The sequence below is a fragment of the Phoenix dactylifera genome, unplaced genomic scaffold (assembly GCF_009389715.1).
Source record: "Phoenix dactylifera cultivar Barhee BC4 unplaced genomic scaffold, palm_55x_up_171113_PBpolish2nd_filt_p 001061F, whole genome shotgun sequence".
Classification (NCBI taxonomy): Eukaryota; Viridiplantae; Streptophyta; class Magnoliopsida; order Arecales; family Arecaceae; genus Phoenix; species Phoenix dactylifera.
Window position 1 is genome coordinate 126,672 of NW_024068410.1, and position 25,633 is coordinate 152,304.

General features: G+C 39.1%; 2 protein-coding genes across 4 annotated transcripts; one reads left to right on the forward strand and one right to left on the reverse strand.

The window, feature by feature from the left end:
• Positions 1-1,822: 1,822 nt before the first annotated feature.
• On the forward strand, positions 1,823-3,606 carry LOC120107890 (UDP-glucose:2-hydroxyflavanone C-glucosyltransferase-like). The gene has a single exon (XM_039121404.1). The coding sequence runs from the start codon at positions 1,866-1,868 to the stop codon at positions 3,231-3,233; it is 1,368 nt and encodes a 455-aa protein (XP_038977332.1). The 5' UTR covers positions 1,823-1,865; the 3' UTR covers positions 3,234-3,606.
• Positions 3,607-6,293: 2,687 nt separating this feature from the next.
• LOC103708717 (serine/threonine-protein kinase D6PK-like) lies at positions 6,294-22,496 on the reverse strand. 3 transcript variants are annotated; one of them, XM_008793773.4, is made up of 3 exons: positions 22,269-22,495; positions 20,080-21,278; positions 6,294-7,494 (listed from the first exon to the last, which is right to left on the reverse strand). In XM_008793773.4, exons 2-3 carry the CDS (start codon positions 21,069-21,071, stop codon positions 6,630-6,632), a joined length of 1,857 nt encoding a protein of 618 aa, XP_008791995.2. In that variant the 5' UTR covers positions 21,072-21,278; positions 22,269-22,495; the 3' UTR covers positions 6,294-6,629. The 3 variants fall into 3 exon arrangements, with proteins under 3 accessions (XP_008791995.2, XP_017698717.2, XP_008791996.2); XM_017843228.3 differs by having other exon boundaries at positions 6,630-7,494; positions 20,080-21,274; positions 22,269-22,496; XM_008793774.4 differs by having other exon boundaries at positions 6,630-7,494; positions 20,080-21,196.
• Between the last annotated feature and the right edge of the window lie 3,137 nt (positions 22,497-25,633).

A 25,633-nucleotide genomic window follows, 5' to 3' on the forward strand; every position in this document is an offset into this window, starting at 1 on the left:
TCTAAAATAAAATATTAATTTAAATAAATTTTAATTTAAGATAACTTGTACTACGATTCTTCTAGTCGCTCTTCTATATTAAAAATTCCATTAGATTGGTTCTCTGAATTTATAAAAAATATATATATATTTACGTGAATATTCTTTCAAAATTGATATTTGTATGTATATCTCCTTGAAACACTTATTTTGTGTGTATAGCCTTCTTTATATATATGTGTGTGTGTACTCATGCTATCTAACATTGTTAAGAAGCTAGCGGTTTAAAATTAAAATGAAGAAAATATCATTAATGGGTAAACATGCAAAAAAAAACGTATATAAGGATATATATACAAATAGCAATTTTGAAGGTATTCATGCAATTTCATATATTTAGGAGGATATACATATATAAAAAATCCTTAAATTTTTGCATAAATATCCTTCTAAATATTGAAATTTGTATGAATACCCTCCAAATTGATATTTAACTGCATGCCCTCACAAAATATTATTTTTGCATTAATATCTTTGACATAGCGATTCAACTAACGTAATTAGCCAAAAATATATTTATTTAAATTAAAAATTAATTAAAATTATGAAAGTATCTTTTTATTTTTGAAGCGGATAACAGGTTAACAGGTTCATTGAAAACTAATATCTCTATCTTCTTTGAGAAATTTTCCGATCTCTCTCGACCCTCTCTTTCACTTCTTTGTTTGGAATCAAAATCATTTCCTCGACTCCTTTCTCCACCATAGACAGCCCATCATTCGATCTTTTTTACATGAAGATGGTTAGGTCTTGCTTTTAGTTTTGTGAATTATTTTTAAAAAAATATTTTGAAATAATTGCAATATTTATCTTTTAGCGTATGAGATTTACAATGTTTATCTTTTAGAGTTGAAAAATTTTTCATGTGTAGGCCGGTGGCTGGCTTAAAATTACTGTGACAAGATGGGCCCCATACACTAGAAATTTTCTTCTTCTAGAAAATTGAAGCTGCAAAAAAAGTGGTTTAAGATACACAATATAAGAGGTGGCTCTCTACCATATGGCCGTGGAGGTTGTTAATAAGTCTGAAGAGTTCGAAGTCCTTCAATAATTTTGTTTGAGGGTAATTGATGTTATTCTTCCGCCCATGAGCATAGCAATAGCAAGGAAGCCTGATTATGACAATCTATCATGTGCTTTTAAGATATTCTAATTATTTTCTATATTCTAATATATGTCCTCATGCATGCATCTATAATAATTATTATTATAAGCTATGTTTCGATGAAATAAGATACAATAGTTGTTATAAAGTAAAATAATCTCATGATTAGTAAAAAAACTTTTATAATTCTTTTTGTTATCTAATTGTCAAATATTGAGAAATAGGCACTAAATAAATCCGAGTTTTAAAATAGATTAAAATAGAAAAAAGATAAAATTAGATTTTTTTTATATAAACTCTAAATATGTGAAATTGTATGAATATTCTTGCAAAATGTTATTTGCATATATACCGTTATCAAATGTTAATATTTTTGCATATCTACCTATTAAAGATATTTTAATTATTTTTTTTATTTTAGACTACTAATTTTTTAAGGGCATTAGATGGTATATGCATATATGCAAAACAAAAAAAATAAAAAATGTACACAAAAAACAAATATTTTATAAATATATAAATTTATTAAAAATATTTATATAAATTTTAATATTTAGGAGAATATATAAATAATAATAATAATAAACCCTTCTTTTTCAACTGCCCTTGTGGCCACGCCTTCCCCTACCCTGTGACAGGGACCCAATCGTCATTATGAGACTCTTCTGCATCTATAAATTATTAGTTAGACTTCTCCTTCTCCATCGTGCCACTATTGGAAATGTCATCCTCCAGCGACCCGGAAAAACCCCACCTTGCCTTTCTCCCGAGCGCGGGCATGGGCCATCTGAAGCCCTTCTGCAGCCTCGCGGCCGCTCTCTCCGAGCGCGGCTGCGACGTCTCCTTCATCAGCGTCCAACCCACCGTGTCCGCCGCCGAATCCTGCCACATCGCCGACTTCTTTGCTGCTTTCCCTCGTATCCGTCGTCTCGACTTCGACCTCGTCGCATACGATCCCTCCGGCTTCGCCTCCACCGACCCTTTCTTTCTCCGTGTGGAGGCAATTCGCGGCTCGGCGCACCTCCTCCCCGCCCTCCTCGCCTCCTCATCTCCTCCATTCTCCGCCCTTGTTATCGACATCTTCTTGGCTTCCACTTGTATTCCCATCGCCGCTGCCATCGGCCTTCCGAGCTACATTTGGTTCATCTCCTCCGCCGCAATGCTTTCACTCTTGGCCTGCTTCCCTACGTGCAGTCCTGGCGTCAGCGACTTCGAGATCCCTGGGCTTTGGAGAGTACCCAAGGCATCGATCCCTCGGGCACTTCACAACCTTAGTCATCCCTTCACCACCCAGTTCGTGGAAAATGGTCGAATTCTTCCAAAAGCTAGTGGCATCTTGGTGAACACGTTCGAAGCACTGGAGCCAGTGGCGCTAGCAGCACTCAACCGGGGGAAGGTGGCGCCAGGGCTCCCCCCAGTGATCGCCATTGGACCACTGCAAGCTGCGAGTCTTGGTCATGAAGGCTCGCCTTTGTCCTGGCTCCACGGCCAACCGGCACGGTCGGTGGTCTATGTTTGCTTCGGGAACCGGACTGCCATGTCGAAGGAACAGATCAGGGAGTTGGGAGTCGGCTTAGAGAAGAGTGGGTGTAGGTTCTTGTGGGTGGCGAAGAGTAAGATAGTTGATAGAGAAGATGGAGAAGTGGAGTTGGAGGGGTTGTTGGGTGAAGGGTATTTAGAAAGAGTGAAGCATAGGGGGTTGGTGGTGAAGGGTTGGGTGGATCAAGAGGAGATTCTGAGGCACAGAGCCATTGGAGGCTTTCTTAGCCATTGTGGGTGGAACTCGTTGAGCGAGGCGGCGTTACATGGTGTTCGAGTCCTGGGGTGGCCGAGAGGAGGGGACCAGAGGGTGAATGCAGAGGTGGTGGCTAGGAGTGGGCTTGGGATTTGGGTGGAGTGGAGCTGGGATGGTGAAGAGGAAGTGGTGATGGGGGAAGAGATCGGTGAGCGAGTGAGGCAGCTGATGGAGGATGACGGCCTGCAGGCTTCAGCAGCGAGACTGGGGGAGGAGGCTGTGAAGGCCGTGGCTGCGGATGGGAGCTCTGGTAAGGGGTTGGCAGAGTTCATCGGTATGCTAAAGATGCGATGAAGCTGAGATTGTTTCCTTTTGTTGGTGAGTAAACCAAATTTAGTGGTGGTCTCATTATTTTGAAGCAACTTCGATGGCATTCAAGGAGGTCTTATGGGTATGGTCCAAGAGGTCAATAATGTAAGTGGGATCATGGTAAGTGAATTAGTCCCCAGAATTAAATCATTCATGTCTCTTACATAAGTGTCCCCTAGAATTTGTCTACCATTTTATGCAAGTGTTTAGAAGATAGGTCTTTTGGATTATAGTTATGCATTTATGCAAGGGATATATGGAGGGGCACTATGTTTCTGTATAATGTATTGTAACATATCGCTGTGTAAGGAAGAAGTGATTGAAGAATATATTAGCGTGCGTTCCCTAGTATTCTCTTCTATTCTCCACCTCCGTATCAAAATAGAATGACTTAGAAGTTTATTTGCTTCCGCTATCTCCACCGTACTGGTGTCAGGACTCAACTGTGTGAGCCCTACTTTATTTCTAGATCTTTTTGTTAATGAATGTTGTAATAAGAAAAATTGTATGTAGAAATTTTTGGGTACATCAGCGGTTCACATATGACGGATGTGAATGCCGCCAACAAAATCAGAAAGCAAATGGTACAGAAAGACTCTAGCACTGATACGTGATCTACTCAGGTGAAGCCTCCGAGTGGTGCACCGCAAAAGAGGCCATCCAGTCCGTCGCATCATTCGTCTTTCGGTAGACGTGCGAGGCCTGATGGAAGGCACACTCCCCTAATAATCTATGAATGTCGTGGAGAAGCGGCCGGTTCTCGACTAAACAGCCTCGACCCCGGATCCACTCAATCACCGTGGTCGAGTCTCTTTCGAGAAGGAGGCGGTCCACGCCTAGTATCCACCTCGCATAAGAGACACTCTCCTAGGCAGCTCGCAGCTCGTCGGATACTACTGACGAGTCGAAGATCTACCGACCCCCTGCTGCTACTAGTCTGACATCATGGTCCCTGATGACGAGCCCCACACCGCCGCTTTGCCTATCCTCGACAACACTGCCATCGAAGTTCACCTTCAGAAAGCTAGGGGGTGGAAGCACCCAGGTGACATGTATAGTCTTGAATGCTGTAAGAGCAAAATGAGGGGCCCAAATGTCTCTGGCCAACCTAGTAAGTGATACCTCAATGATGTCTGTTATTTCCACCGCGTGCTGTAGCGCTCGGGCCGCCACCACCCCCGGGTGAAGGCCGCCTCCCTCGAAGACTCGAGCGTTCCTATCTAGCCAGTAGTGATAGGCTAGGTAGGCGGCACGAGTCCCCCTGTCCTCACGACCAGACCCCCGAGCCTAGGCCTCTATACAAGTGACTATACATTCACCTTGTTTTGAGTTGTTTCTATTTGGAAAACAATATGGCGTAAGATAAGGATGGTTGTTAGCATGAGATAAGAGGAAGAGTCCTTCTGTCACAAGGACTCTTAAATAAAAGGATATCAAGTGAGGAAAAGAAGAGATATGACTAGGATGGCATGAGGAGAAGGGAGAAGTCCTTCTCTTACTAGGACTCTTAATTAAGAAGAGGATATAGCATGAGAAATAGAAAAGGAATGCTGAAAATAAGGGAAGGAAAAATAAATATAAATTTGGATGAGAGAGTCTCACCCTCACACAAATCCAAGGGATGGCATAAAAAAGGAGTCTCGCTTTCACCAACTCCTACCAAGACTTGACGTCTCACCAAGAAAAAGAAAAAGGAAGCATCTCACTTCCTTCACGAGAGAGGCTCTCAAATTTTCTATAAAACTCTAATCTCTGAATTGAAATCTTTAATCTCTCCTTTATATAGAGTTAGAGTTTAGGATTAGTTGGACTCTTACAATCTGAAATTTAAAGAACTACTTTAACAGTGACTCCTTTAACTAAAACTCCTACTTAAACTAGGACTCCTACTTGACATGGACTCTTTTAAATTAAACAATTGACTAAATTAACTAACAAGATAGGACTCCCACTCGACTTGAACTCTTCATGGCGCATGGAATGAGAGTCCAAGTCAGCTAGGACTCTTCCCAAACGTCACGAGGACTAAATGACTAAACTCCACACACACACAAGAACTCTTCAACGCCTTAGACTCAATGTGATTTAGGCATTGGACACTAACTCAAGAGAACTTAATATGCCCAAACAAAAAAACTCAATATAATATTAGACACACCCAATGTTGGACACAAACTTCTAAACTCAAGACTACTAATTAACTTGAACTCTCTAATTGATACATGACTAAGTATCTAAATTAGCTAAGACTCTTTTACGACACATGGACCCTTTACAAAGATGCCAAATAAATTAGAACTCTTCAACGCTACTAAGTCTCAATGTAATAGGGCGTTGAAACATTAAAACCCAATATAACTAGATGCTAGAAATATTGGACCCAATGTGTTTAGGTGCTAGAACTCTTGGACTCAATGTGTGTGTTGGCGCTAAAACTCGTGGATCCAATGTGTTTTAGCACTAAAACTCTTCGACCCAACATAATTCGGTGCATACTCAATGAGAGGACTCGATCTCCATGCATGTTTGAGCCCATGCTCCTGCATCAATATGAAAGGTGAAAATTATTAAAAAGTCGCAAAGCTTGAGATTGTTTGCGCTTTTTCTTACGTTTTATTGTACCGTGCAGCCTCTTGTGCAGAAAGCAAACAGGAAAGGAAGGGAAATGTTGAGGCCGCCGCTAACAATGGAAGAGTTGACATCTCCAGGTAGTTATTTGGGGTTGAAATAACTGGTCCTTTCAAGACCTGCAAAATTGCCAGTGAAGTATCATAATAACAATATGCAGAAAGATAAATCAAGACAATGCTCACGCATATGGGAAAATGTTCCAAATGGTGTTGCAGATTTATTTATAACACCAGCTTGTTATCACCTGAGTCAAGAAGGAATTTGCTGTGAAAGATGAGCTACATGTCTTGGTCTAAAAGAATTATTTGAACATACATGAATTTAGACAACAGGAACAAAGGCTTCAGGAAGTTTTACCTGCTTCAGTTGCAATTGCAAGTGCTTCCAAGATAATCCGCATAGGTCTCAACACTCTAAATTACACCTTGGATATACTAGATATTCCATACCAAGCTTAAGAACCAACAGGAATATAATGACTATATGACCCAGAACACCTCAAAGAAATTGATGACAGGATGGAAAAAGAGATGTTTAATGTTTCAAGCTTTCTAGGATCAATGAAGAGAAATAAAAATATTCAGCACTCAATAACGCATACAAATTTGGATCTTGGATTGTCACTTGGAAACAACCGAAACAGCGTGAGAGAAATCTAACAATCTATAATTCAAATCACCTGCCATCCAAGATATGAGAAAACTCTACACCTTCCCTTGGTACAGCCAATCTCTCCAGCTCAGGAAAAACTCAAAAGATATCAAATTCTAGATAGATATCAGACCCTTTCTGATTAGTGGTAGGCACGACCTTTTCACTTGTTGATGCTGGTGGCCGTGGGGGCCGTTCAAGCTCGACTGGTTTTGGGATCTCTGGAGGGCTAGCACACCGTATCAAGGCCCAGTTCACACCCTCAAAGAATGGGTGCTGTTTGATCTCGGTAGCCCCACGCTTGTATGCAAGCCTATGCTGCGGCTCTTTGACAAGCAAACCCCTTATCAAGTCTCTCACAGAGAAGCTCACAATCGGAGACTCTGGGAACCGCAATGGTTGCCCAACAACATTGAAGAGCGTGGCCCTATTACCAGACCCTTTAAATGGAGTTTTACCAAACAAAAGCTCATACAAGAAGATGCCAAATGTCCACCAGTCCACAGCACTCCCGTGCCCCTCACCTTTGATGATCTCTGGGGCCAAGTACTCGTGTGTACCAACAAATGACATGGACCGAGCATCGGTGGGCTCTGCTATGAGCTCAGGCAATGGGCTGACTTGGTTTCCAATCTCAGGTTTTGGTTTCCGATCCTTGGACTTCGAGAAAAGGCGGGGCCCAAAGCATGTCGTGGGGGCCATGCACGACGGCTGTATGCAGGATGGCTCAATGCAAGCAGGCTGGACACAGTAAACTGGGTTGTTTCTTCGGAAGGAGTCAGCATCTAGGTTGGAGGACTTGATCAGGGTGGGGCTCACTGTACATCGCAGGGAGAGGTCAAAGTCGGAGAGCATGATGTGGCCATCTTCCCGAACAAGGACATTCTCGGGCTTGAGATCACGGTATATGATTCCAAGCATGTGCAAATATTCCAGTGCAAGAAGGACCTCTGCTACATAAAACCTGCAATTTAAGCAGGAGTAATAATGAGTAATATGCATGCAACTACTTAATGTTCTCTCTAAAATTGAATATTATACAGTTGAAAAGAAAGAAAAAGAGTTTGATAATATAACAGGTGAAATAAAATTTTATTAGGTAAACTATCTCATCTCAAAATGATATCTGGAAGTTATTGATCATCTTAAATTTCAAACCATGCTATTTGAGTTTTGCTAATGAAGATAATTGCTTGTTAGATCATGAATGGGGATAAAATGACTACAAAAAAAAAAAAAAAATAGCCCCTGGATTGACTAGATAACCTTAAATTTAGCGTTAGGTTGGAAGAGTCACTGTCTGCTGTATCAAGCACCACAAGTGGCTGGTTGGTGGATTAAGCTAAAAGGCAATTATTTGCCGCAACTAGACCTTTTCGGTGGCTTCTATGATTTTATTTTGAAACAACTCTAACAAAGTCCAGGAATGAGAGTCAAACCCTTCAAAATGGCTTCCTCGGAAAGGTTTAGCAGCTTTTTCTCTTCTTATAATTTACTCAAAATATATAACCTGTTTGAGATATTAGTTCCTTATTGCCCTATCCTCGAATGTCTCTGACCTCTCAGTTCTTTAAGGTCCTTATCTGCCTCTTTTAATGAGAATTCCATTGATGAAAATCTTGGTTTTTCTAAAAGAATTTTTAAAATTAGGTGAAACTAAAATTGAACATCGATCATATATAGAATGTGCCTAATTAGACAAACTTCGCAAGTGTCACATCCAACCCAAAATGTTGCTCAATTTTTTGCATCCGCTTCCTTAAATCTTCAAAGTAACCACAATTCAATCTCTAATCCTATCAATTATTATTTTGCCATTTTCTAATTGCTCATACTGTGACTTCTTTAATATACAAAAGGCAAATGAACAGATATTATTATTTTTAACACCTAGTATTATTTGATAAAGATGCTTCCAGGTGCCTTCACATCCTAAATTTTGAGATGGTAGCCTCCCACTCTGGAAACTATAGGAAGGCTTCAGATAAACAAAGTCTCTGCCACTTCTAATAAGATAAGAGCCTCCTTGACTTCAAGAATATGCCATTTTCTATCTTCAAGATCATACTATTTTATTTATAGCTATGATTAGCAATAAACACAGCAAACTGGCATCATCAGAAACACTTTCATGCTCATCAATTTCCCATGCTGCAGAATTTAAAAGTATCTGTGAAAAAGAATGGTTGATAGAACATACTAAGGAATTAATCTTCAAAATGGTTGATAGTCAACACCATTAGTCCTATCCAAAATAATATGGTAATCAAATATATTGATTGTGTTGGTCACCACAAACAACAAACAAGCTCCATGTATCAAGGCAAGCAAAATCCCTGAATAAGGTAGATATTTAATTCAAAATAATGGATTGTTAAAGGATCAATATGAGGATTGCCATACACTTGCATAGCCGAAAAGTGCTCTGACCATTTCAAGTAAGATAAAAAAAATCCTTAGTTGATTCTCTATTTTTCCCTCCTCAAGATTCTCCATTTCAGATTCAACACTGCAATTTCTGCCGCAACATTGTAGTGCTCAAATAAAATATTGTCAAGTCCCTTACATCTAAGTTACTAAATTCTAAGAACAACTTTTCTATTATATCTCTCTCTTTTAGTTCCCACATTTTACATAATTCCTTCCTCACATATTTTCACTACCTTATGCTTGCATTTCATTGAGCAATAATCAAGATTTGTACTAATTCTTTATGCTCCCATCATCCATCATCCTTTCTTTATGCCTATTATCATCATTCTCTGACGATGCTTCTATAAAAATTCCCAATGCCAAATTCTCTTTCACTTTGGTTCACAAATCATTTCCTCCTCTTACCATTTCAGACTAATCTTGCTTTAAGCACCAGTATCTACTCTAGCTTTCATAGAATTGGAGATGCCGGTGCAGCTTCAAACAATTGCATCATGTTTCTTCTATGAATCATTTCATGTTTGAAATGAAAATTCAAGAACTATAAAGAATTGAGCATAAATTATGCAGTAATCATGACCTCATCTACAAAAGGAATCGGATAAGAACCAAGAAATAATATTGTTAATTCTGAATCAAATTTCAAGCTTGCTGGATAGTTCAGTAACTCACTTCCCAGCAATGTCAATGGTGGTTTGGTAAACATGATGCGGCAATAACCCCCAGAAGAATGCCCAACGTAACCTAAATATGAGGTTCCATGTCATTGTTTAGCTATCTGCTTCAATCTAAATAGGAATATGGAAAAAGATGTCCAAAAGAATGTCTGAATGCATGTGCTTGCTATTAGAATACCCAGATAATACTCATGCACTACATAATAAGTTTCATACTGAAAAACCAACAAACCTCATGGCACCATAATTAAGTTTGAATCAAAGTTTTTAATTTGTATACTTGGTTTTGGTCTTGCTTAGACTAATGAGTTTCACTTTCAGTAGCTTTGTCAATTTTGGTGGTTTTGGTGCTACTTTTGACAATTTTAGCTGAAAATTATTAAAAATAAATCAGAAGTAATAATTAGTAGTGCAGGGAAAAAGAATTAGACATCTTATGAAATTTATATTATTGTTTGGGGAATTCTGGATGGAGCATTTGGTTGATTTTCTCACTAAACAATCAAAATTAGAAAAAAATAATGTAAAATACTAAAAGATCATGTTCATACTACAGATTTTATGTATCACGTTACTTTTTGGTGGCATTCTAACATAAGACAAATTGAATACCTATAGGAGTTTACTATCACAGACAAACTAATGTCAAAATGTCAATGTGATAATGTTTCAATACTTTCGAAACTTGTCAATACTTATAAAATCTAAGCTTTATAAGAGAATTGTGAGGCCCAGCCTCATTGGGCCGGCCTGTTAGCCCGGCCAGCACCCAATCACAGCACAAAGGGTCGTTTCAATCAAAAACAGGGCAAAGCCCTGGTTGATCGCGGCAGAGGAGGAAGAGTCCTCCTCCCCCACGAACTCCGTCGCTTACCCAAGCCTTCACTCCAATTTAGAGCCCCCCCCCCCCCAAATGGACCTCCACCGGCGATCATCGAGCTCCTTTCTCTCTTTTTTCCTTCGAAATCGGGACCGCAATGCTAACTGGAGCCAGTAAGAACCTTGGATCCTTCTTCTCCAGCCTCTCCCTTCTCTATTGATCCATTGCCGATCAAATTCCGCCAAGGAATCGATTGGAAATCACTATGAAACCCCTCCGTTGTTCGGCCTTTGTTCTACTCTCGTCTCCTTTTTTCTAGTAATGTCTGTCATCAGCATTCATCATCGAAGCCATCGGCCGCTTCCCTACATCAGTCCCTGGCCGAAGCCAGACCTCCAGCCGCCGGCGAGCAGGATGGGATCCGAGTACACCGAGCCAAAAAATTCGCCTTCTTGGCCCTATTTTTCAGCTTGATTTTTGGACGGCCGGCCACCGCCGTCGTCCTCCCTCTGCCTCATGTCTCTACCTCCGACCACCACCTCACCGGACCAACATGACCACAGCCACCACCCGCCTCCTTCTTCTGTTTTGCTAGAAAAGAAAGAAAGAAGAAAAGAAGAGGAGAGAGAGAAAGAGCCATCTCTTTCTTGTTTCACTCTTATTTTCTCTCTTCTCTCTCATCTCCCTATTTCTCTCTCTAGAAGACTCATGGATCCATGAAACGAGTCCCATCAACTTGATCTACAAACCTGAATTGATCTCTGAAAAGAGATCCTAAACTGCCCTAGTGCTCGGGCCGCCTACTAAACCGATCACGTCGGCCCTATTGAATGTCCTTGAAACCCCTATTAATAAACCTTATTGATTGATCTTTGTCTAATTAAGTCTAATAAATTGAGCGAATCGTCTAGACCTGACCTACCCGAAACTACTGCAAACTCGGTCAGATCTTCTCGTTTATTTTATTAAAGTCATCAACTAGAAATTAATTTCGTTGTTAATAATTTTAAATAGGTCTAGCAAAGTCGCCTAGCGAAGTCTGACAGTTTAAGGTAAAAGATGTAAGTATATCTTACACTCATTATTTTCAAATGATCATGTTTTCCGTGCAAAAAATTTGCTTGTGGAAATATCATATATTTCTTAAAATTATGGATTAGCGAATGTATTATGAAAATTATGCTTTATTATGAAAAATAGTTTCATGAATGTTTGATGAAAATAGCTTTGTTATGAAATCATGACATTTAATGTTTTTCATCTATTTATATAAATATATATATTTTAAGAAAAAAATATAAGTTTTCTAAAGGCTCTCAAATTGCTATGACCATCCCTAGAAATAGGGGCCAATCGACACCCTGAAGCTAGCATCCAACATAAACGGCCCTCTACCAATGGGTAAAAGTTGGTAACGAATACGAATTATGCTATATTGTCGATTACGAAGATGGCCCTGTCACGAGTTATAGTGAACATGGCACGAATATCTGTGAGCAATGTTTTGATCCATGATAGGATTAAATGATATGAAGAATGATTTACGAATATATTTGCAATATAAACTTAGAAATATGTTTATGAAAAATGGATGATTTGTTCATGCATGATTTGCTTTATGACATGTTTTAATATATTGTACTATGAAATACTTATTTTGAAATATCTGTTATTTTTTTAAAATAATACTTGATCCAGTAAAATAGCAAAAGATTTACTTATTGAGTTGTGTCGCTCATATATCTCTTTTTTTTATTTTTCTCTCTCTAGATGAATAGAGTCCATAGAAACGAAGGATGATCCAGGCTTAGAGTTTGAGCTAGCAAGCTTAGCAGTTTTATAGAAGAATTTTAGTATTTTAAATTGACTATAAATTTGTAGTCAATGATTTTTTGAATATTGAGGATTATGGGTTTGGTATTTATGTTTGGATTTAGACGCTCTAAACCAATATTAGTTGCATTTAATGGCTAATAAAATTGAATTCCTATTTATTCCAATATATTTGAGATAGATTGAAAGCTAAACAGAATGTTGGCTTCTGGGCTGTACTGCTCGATAGCCCTGCCATGCTATGCTCCGAATCTGAGGCGTAACAAATATGGTATCAGAACAATAGGCTTCATCATGGGTTAAGCTTAAAAGCCTAGTGATGGGCAGAACTTAAGCTTAGGCTTATGATTTGTATATTTAGGCAAGTGACAGGTATAGAAGAGTTAATTTTCATCAGAGTTGCACAGCGAAAGCACGATAGAGTATTAGATGAAGACTTAGACCCCCATTTTTTTGAAAATAAAGGTACATTAAGTTTCGAGGACGAAATTTTTTAAAGGATAGAATGTGAGGCCCAACTTCATTGGGCCGGCCTGTTGGTCCGACTCAGCATCCAATCGTGGCCCGAAGGGCCGTTTCAGTCAAAAATAGGGCTGAGCCCTGGTTGATCGTGGCGGAGGCGGAAGAGTCCACCACGAATTCCGTCGGAGGCTAGGATAAGCCTAGCCTCCACACCTATTTAGAGCCCCTCCTCGATGGACCACCAATGATCATCAAGCTCCTTTCTCTCTCTTTTCTCCCTTCGAAATCATGGCATCCCGTCACCGTGCCCACCAAAAATCGGGGCCGTAGCACTCACCGAAGCCAGTAAGAACCTCGAATCCTTCTTCTCCGGCCTCTCCTTTATCTATTGATTCATTGTTGATCAAATCCCGTCAAGATCGAAAATCACTATGAAACCCCTCTCCTGTTCTGCCTTTGATCTTCTCCTCTCCTTTTTTCCGACAATGCATGTTGTCGGTATTCAGCGCCAAAGCCATCGGCCGCTTCCTTGCATCAGTCCTTAGCCGAAGTCGAACCCCCAATCGTCGATGAGCGGGTTGGGATTTGAATACACCAAGCTAAGAAATTCCCCTTTTGGCCCTATTTTTAATTTGATTTTTGGACAGTCGGCCGCCGCCGCCGGCCGCCCTCTGCCTCATGTCTCCACCTCCAATGCCACCTAGCCGAACCACCATGACCACAGCCAACCACCTCCTTCCTCTATTTTTCCAAAAAATACGAAAGAAAGAAGAGAAGAGAGAAAGAGCCATCTCTCTCTTCTCTCTTATTTTCTCTTCCTTCTCTCTCATCTTCCTATTTCTCTTTCTAAGACCCATAGATCCATGAACCGAGCTCCATCGACTTAATCTATGAACCCAAGTTGATCCCCAAAAAGAGGCCCTAAATTGCCTTAGTGCCCGGGCCACCTACTAAACCGATTGCCTCGGCCCCATTGAATGTCCCTGAAATCCTAATAAATGAATCTTGTTAATAATCTTGGCCTGACCTACCCAAAACCACCGTACGCCTGATTAAGTCTTCTAGTATTATTTTATTAAAGTCATCAATTAAAAATTAATTTTGCCATTAATATTTTAAACAAGTCTAGCGGAGTCTCCTAGCAAAATCTGACAGTCTAAGACAAAAGAGATAAGTATATCTTACACTCATTATTTTTCAAATGATCATGTTTTTCATGCATAAAATTTGCTTGTGAAAATATCATGCCTTTTCTTAAAATTATAGATCAGCATATATATTATGAAAATTATATTTTATTATGAAAAATAGTTCCATGAATGTTTAATGAAAATAACGTTGTTATGAAATCATGCTATTTAGTGTTTTTCATCTATTTATGTGTATTTTTCAGAAAAGATATAAGTTTTTTAAAGGCTCTCAAATTGCTATAACCGCCCCTAGAAATGGGGGCCAATCGACACTCTGAAGCTAGCATCCAACATAAACGGCCCTCTGCCAACAGGTTAAAGTTGGTAACGAATACAAATTATGATATTTTGGCGATTACGAAGATGGCCCTGTAACGTGTTATAGTGACCATGGCACGAATATCCATAAGCAATGTTTTGATCCATGATAGGATTAAATGACGTGAAGAATGATTTACGAATTTATTTACAATATAAACTTGGAACTATGTTTATAAAAGATGGATGATTTGTTCATGCATGATTTGCTTTATGACTTGTTTTAATATACTGTATTATGAAATGCTTGTTTGGAAATATCTGTTATTTTTCTTAAATGATGCATTGACATAAAAAAGCTTATATTTGATAATGGTATGTAGTGAAAGATTTACATACTAAGTTGTGTCGCTCATATACCTCTATTTTTATTTTTTTCCTCCAGATAAATAGGATCCATAGAAACGAAGGATGGTACAGACTCAGAGTTCGCACTAACAAGCTTGGTGATTTTGTAGAAAAATTTTAGTATTTTAAATTAACTATGAAATTGTAGTCAAGGATTTTCTAAATATTGAGGATTACGGACTTAGTATATATGTTTGGATTTAGACGCTCTGAACCAGTATTGGTTGCATTTAATGAATAATAAAATTGGATTCCTATTTATTCTATTATATTTGAGAAGGATTTGAAAGCTAAATGTAATGTTGGCTTCGTGATATCATGGGTTGTAACCCTCGGTAGCATGCCCATGTCATGCTCCGGATCTAAGACATGATAAATATGGTATCAAGGCAATAGATTTGATCATGGGTTAAACTTAAAAGTCTAATAATGGATAGAACTTAAGCTTAGGTTTGACTCGTATAGTTAGGCATGTGACATGTATAGAATAGTTTTGATCAGAGGTGCGTAACGAAAGCATGGTGGAGTATTAGATGAAGAATTCGTGTCCCCATTTGTTTGAAAATGAAGGTATGTTAAGTTTCAAGAACGAAATTTTTTAAAGAATGGGAGAATATGAGGCCCAACCTCATTAGGCTGGCCTATTGGCCTGACCCGAAGGGCCGTTTCAGTCAAAAACAAGGCAAAGCCCTGGTTGATCGTGGCGGAGGAGAAAAAGTCGTCCACCACGAACTCTGTCGGAGACAAGGATAAACCTATCCTCCACTCCTATTTAGAGCCCCCTGATGGACCTCTACCGGCAATCGAGTTTCTTTCTCTCTCTTTTCTCCCTTCGAAATCATGGCATCCCGTCAGCGTGCCCTCCGAAAATCGAGGTCGCAGCGCTCACCGGAGCCGGTAAGAACCTTGAATCCTTCTTCCCCGACCTCTCTTTTCTTTATTAATCCATTGTCGGTCGGATTCCGCCAACGATTTGACCAAAAATTACTATGAAACCTCACCCTTGTTCTGCCTTTAATCTCCTCCTCTCCTTTTCTCCGGCAATGCCTGTCGTAGGCATTCATCGCCGAAGTCATCGGCCGCTTCCCTGCATCAGTACCTAGCCGAAGCCGAACCCCTAGCCACCGGCGAGCAGACTAGGATCTGCGTACACCGAGCCAAGAAATTTTTCTTCTCAACCCTGTTTTTAGTTTGATTTTTGGACAGCCGACCGCCCTCCGCCTCGTGTCTCCACCTCCGGCTGCTACCTTGCTAGACCACCATGACCACAGCCACCAGCCGCCTCCTTCTGTTTTTCCAAGAAGAAAGAAGAGAAGAGAGAGAAAGAGCCATCTCCCTCTTGTTTCTCTTTTTTTCTCTTCTCTCTCATCTCTCTATTTCTCTCTAAGAAGACCCATGGATTCATGAACCGAGTCTCATCGACTTGATCTATAATCCGAGTTGATCCCTGAAAAGAGGCCCTAAACTACCCTCATGCTAGAGCCGCCTACGGGATCGATTACTCCAACCCTATTGAATATCCCTAAAACCTCCATTGATGAACCTTATTGATTGATCTTAGTCTGATTGAGTCTGATTTACTGAGCGAATCGTCTAGACCTGATCTATCCGAAACCACCGTACGCTCAGTCAAGTCTTCTCGTATTATTTTATTAAAGCCATCAATTAGAAATTAATTTTGTTGTTAATATTTTAAATAGGTCTAGCGGAGTTGCCTAGCAAAATCTAACAGCCTAAGACAAAAGAGGTAAGTATATCTTACACTCATTATTTTTCAAATGATCATGTTTTCTGTGCATAAAATTTGCTTATGAAAATATTATGCTTTTCTTAAAATTATGAATCAACATATGTATTATAAAAATTATTCTTTATTATGAAAAATAGTTTCATGAATGTTTAATAAAAATAGCTTTGTTATGAAATCATGTCATTTAGTGTTTTTCATCTATTTATGTGTATATGTTTAAGAAAAGATATAAGTTTTCTAAAGACTCTCAGATTGCTATAACCGCTCCTAGAAATGGGGGTCAATCGACATCCTGAAGCTAGCATCCAACATAAATGGCCCTCTGCTAACGGGTTAAAGTTGGTATCGAATACGAATTATGATATCTTGTCGATTACGAAGATAGCCCTGTCACAGATTATAGTGACCATGACACGAATATCTGTGAGCAATGTTTTGATCCATGATAGGATTAAATGACGTAAAGAATGATTTACAAATTTATTTGCAATACAAACTTGAAACTATGTTTATGAAAAATGAATGATTTGTTCATGCATGATTTGCTTTATGACTTATTTTAATATACTGTACTATGAATGCTTGTTTTGGAATATCTGTTATTTTTCTTAAATGATGCATTGACATGCAAAAACTTATGCCTAATTCAATAAAATAGTGAAAAGTTTACTTACTGAGCTACGTCGCTCATAGACTTCTATTTTTATTTTTCTCTCTCTAGATGAATAGAGTCGACAGAAACGAAGGATGGTCCAAGCTTGAAGTTAAGAATTTTAATATTTTAAATTGACTATGAATTTGTAGTCAATGATTTTCTAAATATTAAGGATTATGGGTTTGGTATTTACGTTTGGATTTAGACGCTCTAAACCAGTATTGGTTGCATTTAATAGATAATGAAATTGGATTCCTATTTATTCTATTATATTTGAGATAGATTTGAAACCTTAATGTAATGTTGGCTTTGTGTTATCTTGGGTTGTAACCTCGGTAGCACGACCATGTCATGCTCCGGATATGGGGCGTGACAAGAATATTATTCAATATTTCAACAAACAAGGAGAAAAACAAAAGATAAAATGAATAGTTCATTTATATACACTTAATATGGTCCAAATATTTAGATTGTCTGATATGCCAAAATTTTCATATCAGTTGCAGCTGAAACCAGAACCTTTAATTTCGATTTTAAAGTTCCCACCGAAACCCAAACATTGTCCTGTAATGTCACAACAGCCGAAAGAACTATTTAAGATCTACCCGAGAAAAAACAAGCCAAGATGGTAACTTTTAGCACTATGAATACTTAAAAGAGATTTACATTTAACAATGCACATTTCTGTCTAATAAACAAAGTTGTTAATATATTTGAAGAAACATTTATCTCTCAGATCAATTATCATAAGGATAAAATACATAAACTTTGTTATAAGCAAAATTTTGAAAGATGGTGTAGACATGTAGCACATCTCAGCGTCTAGGAATGTTGTGTTAGGTGATGGAAGCGGACATCTAAGCATGCACCAACAAGAAAATAGAACCTATTCCAACATCCACATTCAATGGTAAAATATATGCATGGTGGAAAAATATTAACAGTTATACATGTCCATTTATGGAATAAAAGAACTTGAACTAATTAAAAAATGATGTAGCAGAAAATGAGCACTTTTGCATACTAGAAACATATCAGAGAGTTATAAGTGAATGGGAAAAAAGTTATTGCTAGATCTAATAGTCATATATAGATTGATATCAGCAAACAGCCAATTTTATGTTTAAGGTCATTTATAGTTCATCCCAAAGAAAGTTGAACCCCTTTACTGATGACATATGAACATTTGATGAAGATGTAATGGTAAGGCCATGTCAGGAATTTAAGAGAACAAATTATTAGTATAAACTATAAAGTCATAAAAACTGCTGTAATCGAAGATAAAACAATGAAGAACCACTTAATATGGCATGTTTATATGCAACAAAGAGTGAAGGAAGCATTGATGAGCAGAGAATCTTGGACTTGTATTAAAATTGTAAGAAAATGGGTGAAACTAGTAACACAAGGATGAAAGGAGTTAAAAACATTTAATGTTATTGGTTGAAGACTTAACCATTAATAGGTTGTGAAGAAGAATCTATGAAAGATGGTATACAATTGTTGAGATAGAGGACACACAAAAGGATGTTCTTGCAAGTAAGAAGCTTAGCTTCTTCAAGGTGATGCCATACAGAAACATAAAATCAATTGTATAATAACTCTACAAGATGAAGTGTGAAGTTGACTGATCAAAATTTTGGTTTCATATAATTTTTCCCTAGTGTGATGACATGTGTGATACAATCCTTTTTTTTCAGTCTCTATTACTTTTTATGTAATCCATGACCTGTGCACAGCGACATAATACTGCTGGGGACACTATAAGAAAGTGAAAATGTAAATGAAACATGCTAACTCAGCTCATCCAAGAGTTTCTTCTAAAAGTAGTAAAAATCATCAGCATAGTCATCCAGGACCTTTACCATTGAAATGGGGTCAACTATTAAGCATATAATTTGAGAATGATTGAGCAGACTTTACGACTGGTCCCCTTTCCTTTTTAAAGGACACTTTAAGCAAGAGATGGGCTTGCCATGATAATTGGCTGCAGGGCAATCTACCTTATTGGTTGCACTTTAAACCTATCAGAAGGCAACCCTCTAAAATTTCCTTAGGCATGCAAAGAAACTTGATAAAGGGGAAGATGACAATGTTCAATAAAGAGAACCCTGTTGATCTCTTAGGCAAAAAATTTAAGCCATTGAGTCAAACAGGAACCCAGACAATCTTCAGTACGTTGTTAAGGTAACTTTAACATTACTTCTACTTTATGGAAGACTGGTAGAGCTCATGTTTGATAACCCAATTTTAGCATGCATTCTCACCCCTGCATTCCTTCTGAACTATCCAAGATAACATAAAAAAGAATTAATTATGGTCATAGTGGGTGACGATTACATATTTTACCATGGCTGCGATTTCTGACACTTGATATGTGCAAGATCAGTTGGCAATTACATGGCATAACATTACTTCGACATTGAATTAAATGAGACTTATCAACAGCTCTTTGACGTTCTGAAGTCCTACTGATGTGAACTCACTACAGATTGTGAGTAAAACATCTTGATTGTGAGTAAAGCATCTCTACCATCAAAATGTACTGGTCATAATCAAACATACCGAGCAGGTAGGAGATGCCATGTGCAATAGGAGGGTTGCATGATGATTACAAAATGCTTGTCAGCTCTGTCACACAGCTTATTCTTCAGTTTTAACACTCAGTGATTTTATCGAACTTCGTGATGCTTTCTCCAAACCTCCAGCAGTTTACCTACAAACTGAACGACTGGAGACGCATTTGCAGCCAAAAATTTGTAGCAGTTCAGAAATGATTCTGACAGTGCACATGGATATAAGTAAAAGAAACAAGGAAGATTTCATAGTTATACCAAGATGTCGAAAATAACTGATTCAAATTCTGTGCATAATTTTTCACGACACAAAAATTAATGAAGATTACTGCTATCCATTTTAGCACAAGCAAATATCAAGAAACATATCTATATACATGTGAGAGTGTGTGTCAACATAAACAATGAGCCAACTTATCAGTCCACTTAATAGTTTTCAAAGGGTAGAAATTTGATTTAGTTATAGAGTAGAAGTAGCAGGACATACTTCACAGCTTGTTCTGGAAAATATTTCCCAGGCTGCCTCTGTCGAAGTGTGTGCAAGTCTCCTCCTGGGCAGAACTCCATCACCAGACATAAGAATTTATCAGTCTCAAAATGGGTGTATAATGTTGGAAGAAATGGATGATCAAGGCATTGCAATATCTCCCTCTCAGTCTGAGCCCTAAGCAGCTTCTTACGACTTGCCAGAGATCCCTTGTCCATGACCTTCATTGCAAAATAAGTCTTTGTTCCACTTAACTCTGATAGATATACGCTACCAATATCACCACAGCCTAACCTCTTTAGTAGCCTGAAATGGTTCAAACACAGAACAATATCTCTAGCTCGCACCATTTGAATTGCTTCCCATGTTGAATCATTTGCCTTATGAGGCTTTGTGACACTACTACTCATGCTGCTACATGAGCTCTCATCACTGCTTGTACTGGCCCTGCACATACTACTCTTTCCACTCTCCACAAAGTCGGCTCGGTCACTGATCTTAGCACTTCCACTGGTCTTTGTGACACTGCTGGTACCATCACTGACTTTAGCAGAAACAAAGCTATCATTTGCAATGCTCCGCTCAGAAATTTTCTTATCTTGATCTTTACCTTCCAAGCTCATGGTCCCATTCAATTGTGGCAATTGCACTGGATCTTCTTGTTGTACTGGTTGTTTCAGACAACCAGAGGAAGTATGCATATCTTTAGATTCTGGAGAAAGTACAGTCTTCAGAGGAACCTTATCTGGTAAAGGATCAACAGATCCCTTTCGATGGTGATTTGGTTTTTGGTCTGGTACCTTTGTGGCAGTTTGCTTTAGTATGCTCTGATTTACAGATTTTGGCATTCTTTCGGGTGTGGTAGGCTCTGATTTGCTTGGCTTAGGAATCTGCAAAGGCGAAGGCTTACAAGAATTTGGCTCTATTATCCGGTTAGCAAGTGTTTTGAGCTGTTGTTCAGAGCAAGTTTGGGGAACAGTTTTGGAATCCATTGATCTAAAAGCTGAATTTGTACATTTAGCAGGTTAAACCAATCCATGAACTCTCAGTAATTTCAGGAAACGCATGCAGCATTCTGTTGGAGAATCAAATGCCTTGTTCTCCATCTTTGATAGATCTATGCATGGGGTGCTCCACCATCAGATAAAGTTCATAACACTATGAATTGTGCAAGAAAGAAAACAGACCTTGCAACCTTCCTATCCATGATAATTAACAACATATAAGTAGCAAAGAAAGGGAAACAAACATAAGAAAAATGTGGCTTAAAAAATATCCCAAGAGATCAGGAAAGCAGAAGCTATATGCTCAAAACATGCGCCCCCCCCCCCCCCCCCCCCCCCCCCCATTCCAGTAACAAACCTAACACTTCGAGGGAAAAACCATGTTGATCCATCGATCAAGATTCAAAATGCAGAACAGACAGATTCACCCAATAACTTCACCATGATACACAAGAATGAAGTATTTATGTAACAAAAGGTGATACACAATTCCAACCCACTTAGTAGTATAAGATCTTGAGAACAAAAGAAATAAAGGTATCTCCAACAATGCACCAGTACACAGATCAAATATAGTTGAGAGGAAGGCCACAAGGCATCTACCTAAATCAACTAAATAAAAGGGCTTAAAGAAAGTAAAGATCATGAAAGCAACATCAAGATATCATCTTTCCACAACAGAGAGGAAGGTGGACCATGACGTACTTAAAATAAATAACTTCTTCTCCAACAAAGAGCTAGATGCAGCCTGGATTAGTACATCCACACCTTTATATAATGTTTTTTTCCAGGAAACCCCAAAAACCCAGTAACCAAAAAGATCAGAAAAATGTGAAAACTGTGATTCAACGTCCAGGGGTCATGCCAGAGACATCAAATGCGTTGTTTCTCCACTGAAAGGCAACAAAAAACCAGAATAACACCTAAGAAGGACCTTTCAGCAAGCCCGAATAGAAAGAGGGAATATCTGGAGAGTCATGCAGATCCTAATGGAATGTTATTCCCTTGAAATTTCCAACACCTCCCTCCAAAACATTATGACAGATCTAAAAGGCAAATCCGAACCCTAACACAGATCCAACTCCCTCACACGGAACCAAAAAAGACAGAAAATAGAAGTAGTAAAGGAAGATGGGGGTGAAAAAATCAAAACAGAAGTGAGATAAAGGGAGGACAAAAGCATACCTTCTCCCCAAAGATCACAACTTTAAAGCTTCAGTTTGACAGACGGGAAGGTAGGCTGTAGGCCTTCCTCCTACCAGTATCCACAAAGAAGAGAGGGAAAGGGGGAAAGGAGAAGAGCTGAAGAAAAAGGGAGGGGAAATAAAAAAAAATTAAGGGGGAAGTTTTAGAAAGGTGCTGGGGCAGCGTGTGGGCGTTGGCTGTGGGGTTATTTGTATGTGCGGTGCCCAAAGAGGGTGTAAAGAATAAAGGAGTCAAGGCTAAAACTAAATATTTTCTCATAAATTATTTCAATATTTTTTTCTTTTGTCCACAGGCCACAGCCCATGAGTGAGTTAACGGCAAATAGGGGAGCTCTCCCCTCCCTCCCAAAATCCCACCCTCACTTGCCTCAATGCCCTTCAAATTTACCCCCCAATCCCCAATATCTAGGTGCAGTTCCCCATAGCCCCTTTAACTCCCCCAAAGAAACTTTTCTAGATAACATACATTCCCTCCTTCACATCTCCCCCCTCTCATGTCTTTATTACCTTGCTAAAAGCCAATTTGTGATCTTTGGAAATGACAAAAACGTCCTTTGTTCGATCGATTCCTGTTCCCATTCCCATCAAACCAATGCATTTTGGAACTTGGATAAGAATCTATCAGTAAAGATGGACACTTTCTCAGTTCAGATCGCCCCATGCATTCTATAGTTTGTACTAGAAATCAAAGTGGCTGAGAGGCTAATAATAGTCATATGGCAAAACCAGAAGGCTAAGTCGGGCCGCCTGATCATTGCGTGAAGCCTGTCGGAGGTGGCGCCCGAAGGCACCAGACAACTACTGAATTTGATTTACTAATGATGCAGCTCTGTAGAGCTTAAGTGCTATGGTCACATTTCGCAGTGACGGTGGTGTGTGGGGATGACTTGTGATGTTTTTAATCAGGTATTGCGAGCACCGGATTTGTTTCAATTGCTTCTCAGGGCATGCAGGTTTGGAAATTATTGTCATGCTGAGAAGAAATAGTCATGCAAACATAATGGTTGTGGGGCAACGACAAACCTGCACTTTGGTGCTGCACAATCTGCAGCCAAATCAGCTCAGCCAGCAGCATCTGTGGCTCTGGTGCACATTGACCAGAGCTTCTTAATTGCCATTAAAAAGAGAGAGGAGGAGGGACTAGATAGATAGTAGAGAGGGAAGGAGAAGTTCAAACATGGACAGGGGCATGAGTGTGAGATTTGCTGTGCTATGCTTAGTTGGGGGTCTATTTACCTGTAGAAGTCTCCCCCTTGGGAGCATGTGGGACTTTTTGTAGCTATCTAGCTGCAAGATTCATGGAGGGTCCCAAACTGACAAGATCCTGATTAATGATGGAGCCCATCCATCAATGCCGCAGTGGACTCACAGCCATTGAATTCCAACATTGGGATAATGTTTGGGGGATGTTGTGGAAATAGGAAAACAGAGAACAAAAAAAGGATTTGCCTAGATTAAGCATGCTTCCATATTCCTCTGAACTCAATATTGTGACTTCCTATAAATTATGCTGCTTATGACCTCATTAGAAATCCTGATTGCTTCTTTCACTAACGCCAACAGAAACGTCGACATTTGAGGTACATTTCCAATTAATCTCACATGTATTTGCTTCACTTTTTGCAATAATGAGTACCTTCTAAATGCCAATTATCACTATCAGCTGCGGCACAACATCTATTATTGTTCAGGTCTTAATATTCTGTCAGTCCTCCCAAGTGTTTTCATCCTGGCAAAGCAGTCGCATTCAACCCATGGCTTCCCATCTGCTATATTCTCCTCTCCTCTTCTTTCTTTTTTTTCTTTCTCCCCTCATTGTTCGATGCTTTGAAGTGGTCCTAAGTCGCAGCTCAAGGTCATGGGATTTCTGAAAGGTATCTTTTAGGGATTAGGTCAATGTTAGGCAATCAAGCATGCTTAAGGGCCTAACTCCATCCTTCAGAGTAGAATATAGGGATAATTAAAAGGGCTATATCAGCCAATGATGCCTCCAACAAGGTCATCCAGAGAGCCAATGCAGCATTGTCCAATGAGGGCGGGACCAGCATTAATCTAATCCTTTCTTTAAGAAAACACAACAAAACCCAATGAAGCCTATGCATAGGGCCATGAGCTAAAGCACATGGAGCTCTCCTTGGTAGGCATCTCTTAAACCTCTTCAGCAGCGTAAAGCTCCAAAGATTGCGCCATTAATTAGTCTCCTTTCCTTTGTTCTACCTTGAGGGTGCTTGTGCATCGCACATGATAGATAGGAAGCATTATGAGAATGGATGATTTTTAATTTAGGATCCAATATATATGATACATTAGGTACAGACCTTCTAAGAAAAGATTACGGGTGTAAGATGACGAGCTTGCAGCTCATTAAGAAGCAATGAATATAGTGGAGGATAATCAAAATTATAGCATCAGATTGAGACTGCGTGGCTAGCACTTACGAGCTCATCGAGTACTAATCATGCTGCATGGACTCACAATCGATGGTGGTCGCAATTAATGCTAATACAAGCCACTTTCAAGAATTGCATTGCACTGGTGATCACATCAGTAGTGTGTATCGAGCATGATAGGATATCAGACATTGATCAAATGGCGATGACTGAATGTTAGGATAGGGATGCACATGGATCAAAGCTTGGATACTGCTAAAGAATTGCAGGAAAATCTACAGTATTTGTTTTAATGGAAAGATGCCCAAATGACAATGCAGCTTTTGGCAGAAGACCTGCAGGGAAGACATGTAGTTGGATTCAGGCATACATGCTCTAGAATAAATTACAAACAGAGGCCAGAAACGTGCAAATTAAATAAGCTTAAACAAATATATTTGAAGATTAGTGCGGTTGACCACCTGCATCTTCCAAGGTGGTGCTTACATGATCTCAATAATGATAGTTAGATCAAGATCAGAAGCCTGCTGGGTTTGTGGACCAAATACCCTTGGAGTAATTAAAAACCGTTAAGAAGAGTGTAATTGGTATCCCATACACCAGTTTTGCTTATTAACATCGTTATCTTCTTACTGCTTGACTTCTGTATTTGATTTTCTACAGGGACTTCATGTTATTATTTACTTGTCCAGAACTAGTAATTTTCTATAGGGACTTCATGTTAGTATTTACTCATCCAGAATTATAATATAATTGCAATATTTTGTCCATGAGGACTGTAATAAGGTCTCTAGGGAACAGACTCGGCAAGACAGTTGCAGTAGCTTCTTATCATCGATGAATGAAAGCTCGCCATGGGAGTTTGGAGACCCCATGATCACATTCCAATTTCAAAACCTGAAACTCCCAAGGTAAACTTCCAGCCGATTGTATGAGTTAATGTTGAGATGCATGC

Coding starts and splice junctions, on each gene's coding strand:
- LOC120107890 (XM_039121404.1), top strand. CDS start 1,866: ATGTCATCCTCCAGCGACCCGGAAAAACCCCACCTTGCCTTTCTCCCG.
- LOC103708717 (XM_008793773.4), bottom strand. CDS start 21,071: ATGGATTCCAAAACTGTTCCCCAAACTTGCTCTGAACAACAGCTCAAA. Junction 7,495..20,079: donor TTTCCAGAACAAGCTGTGAA/GTATGTCCTGCT, acceptor CTTAAATTGCAG/GTTTTATGTAGCAGAGGTCC.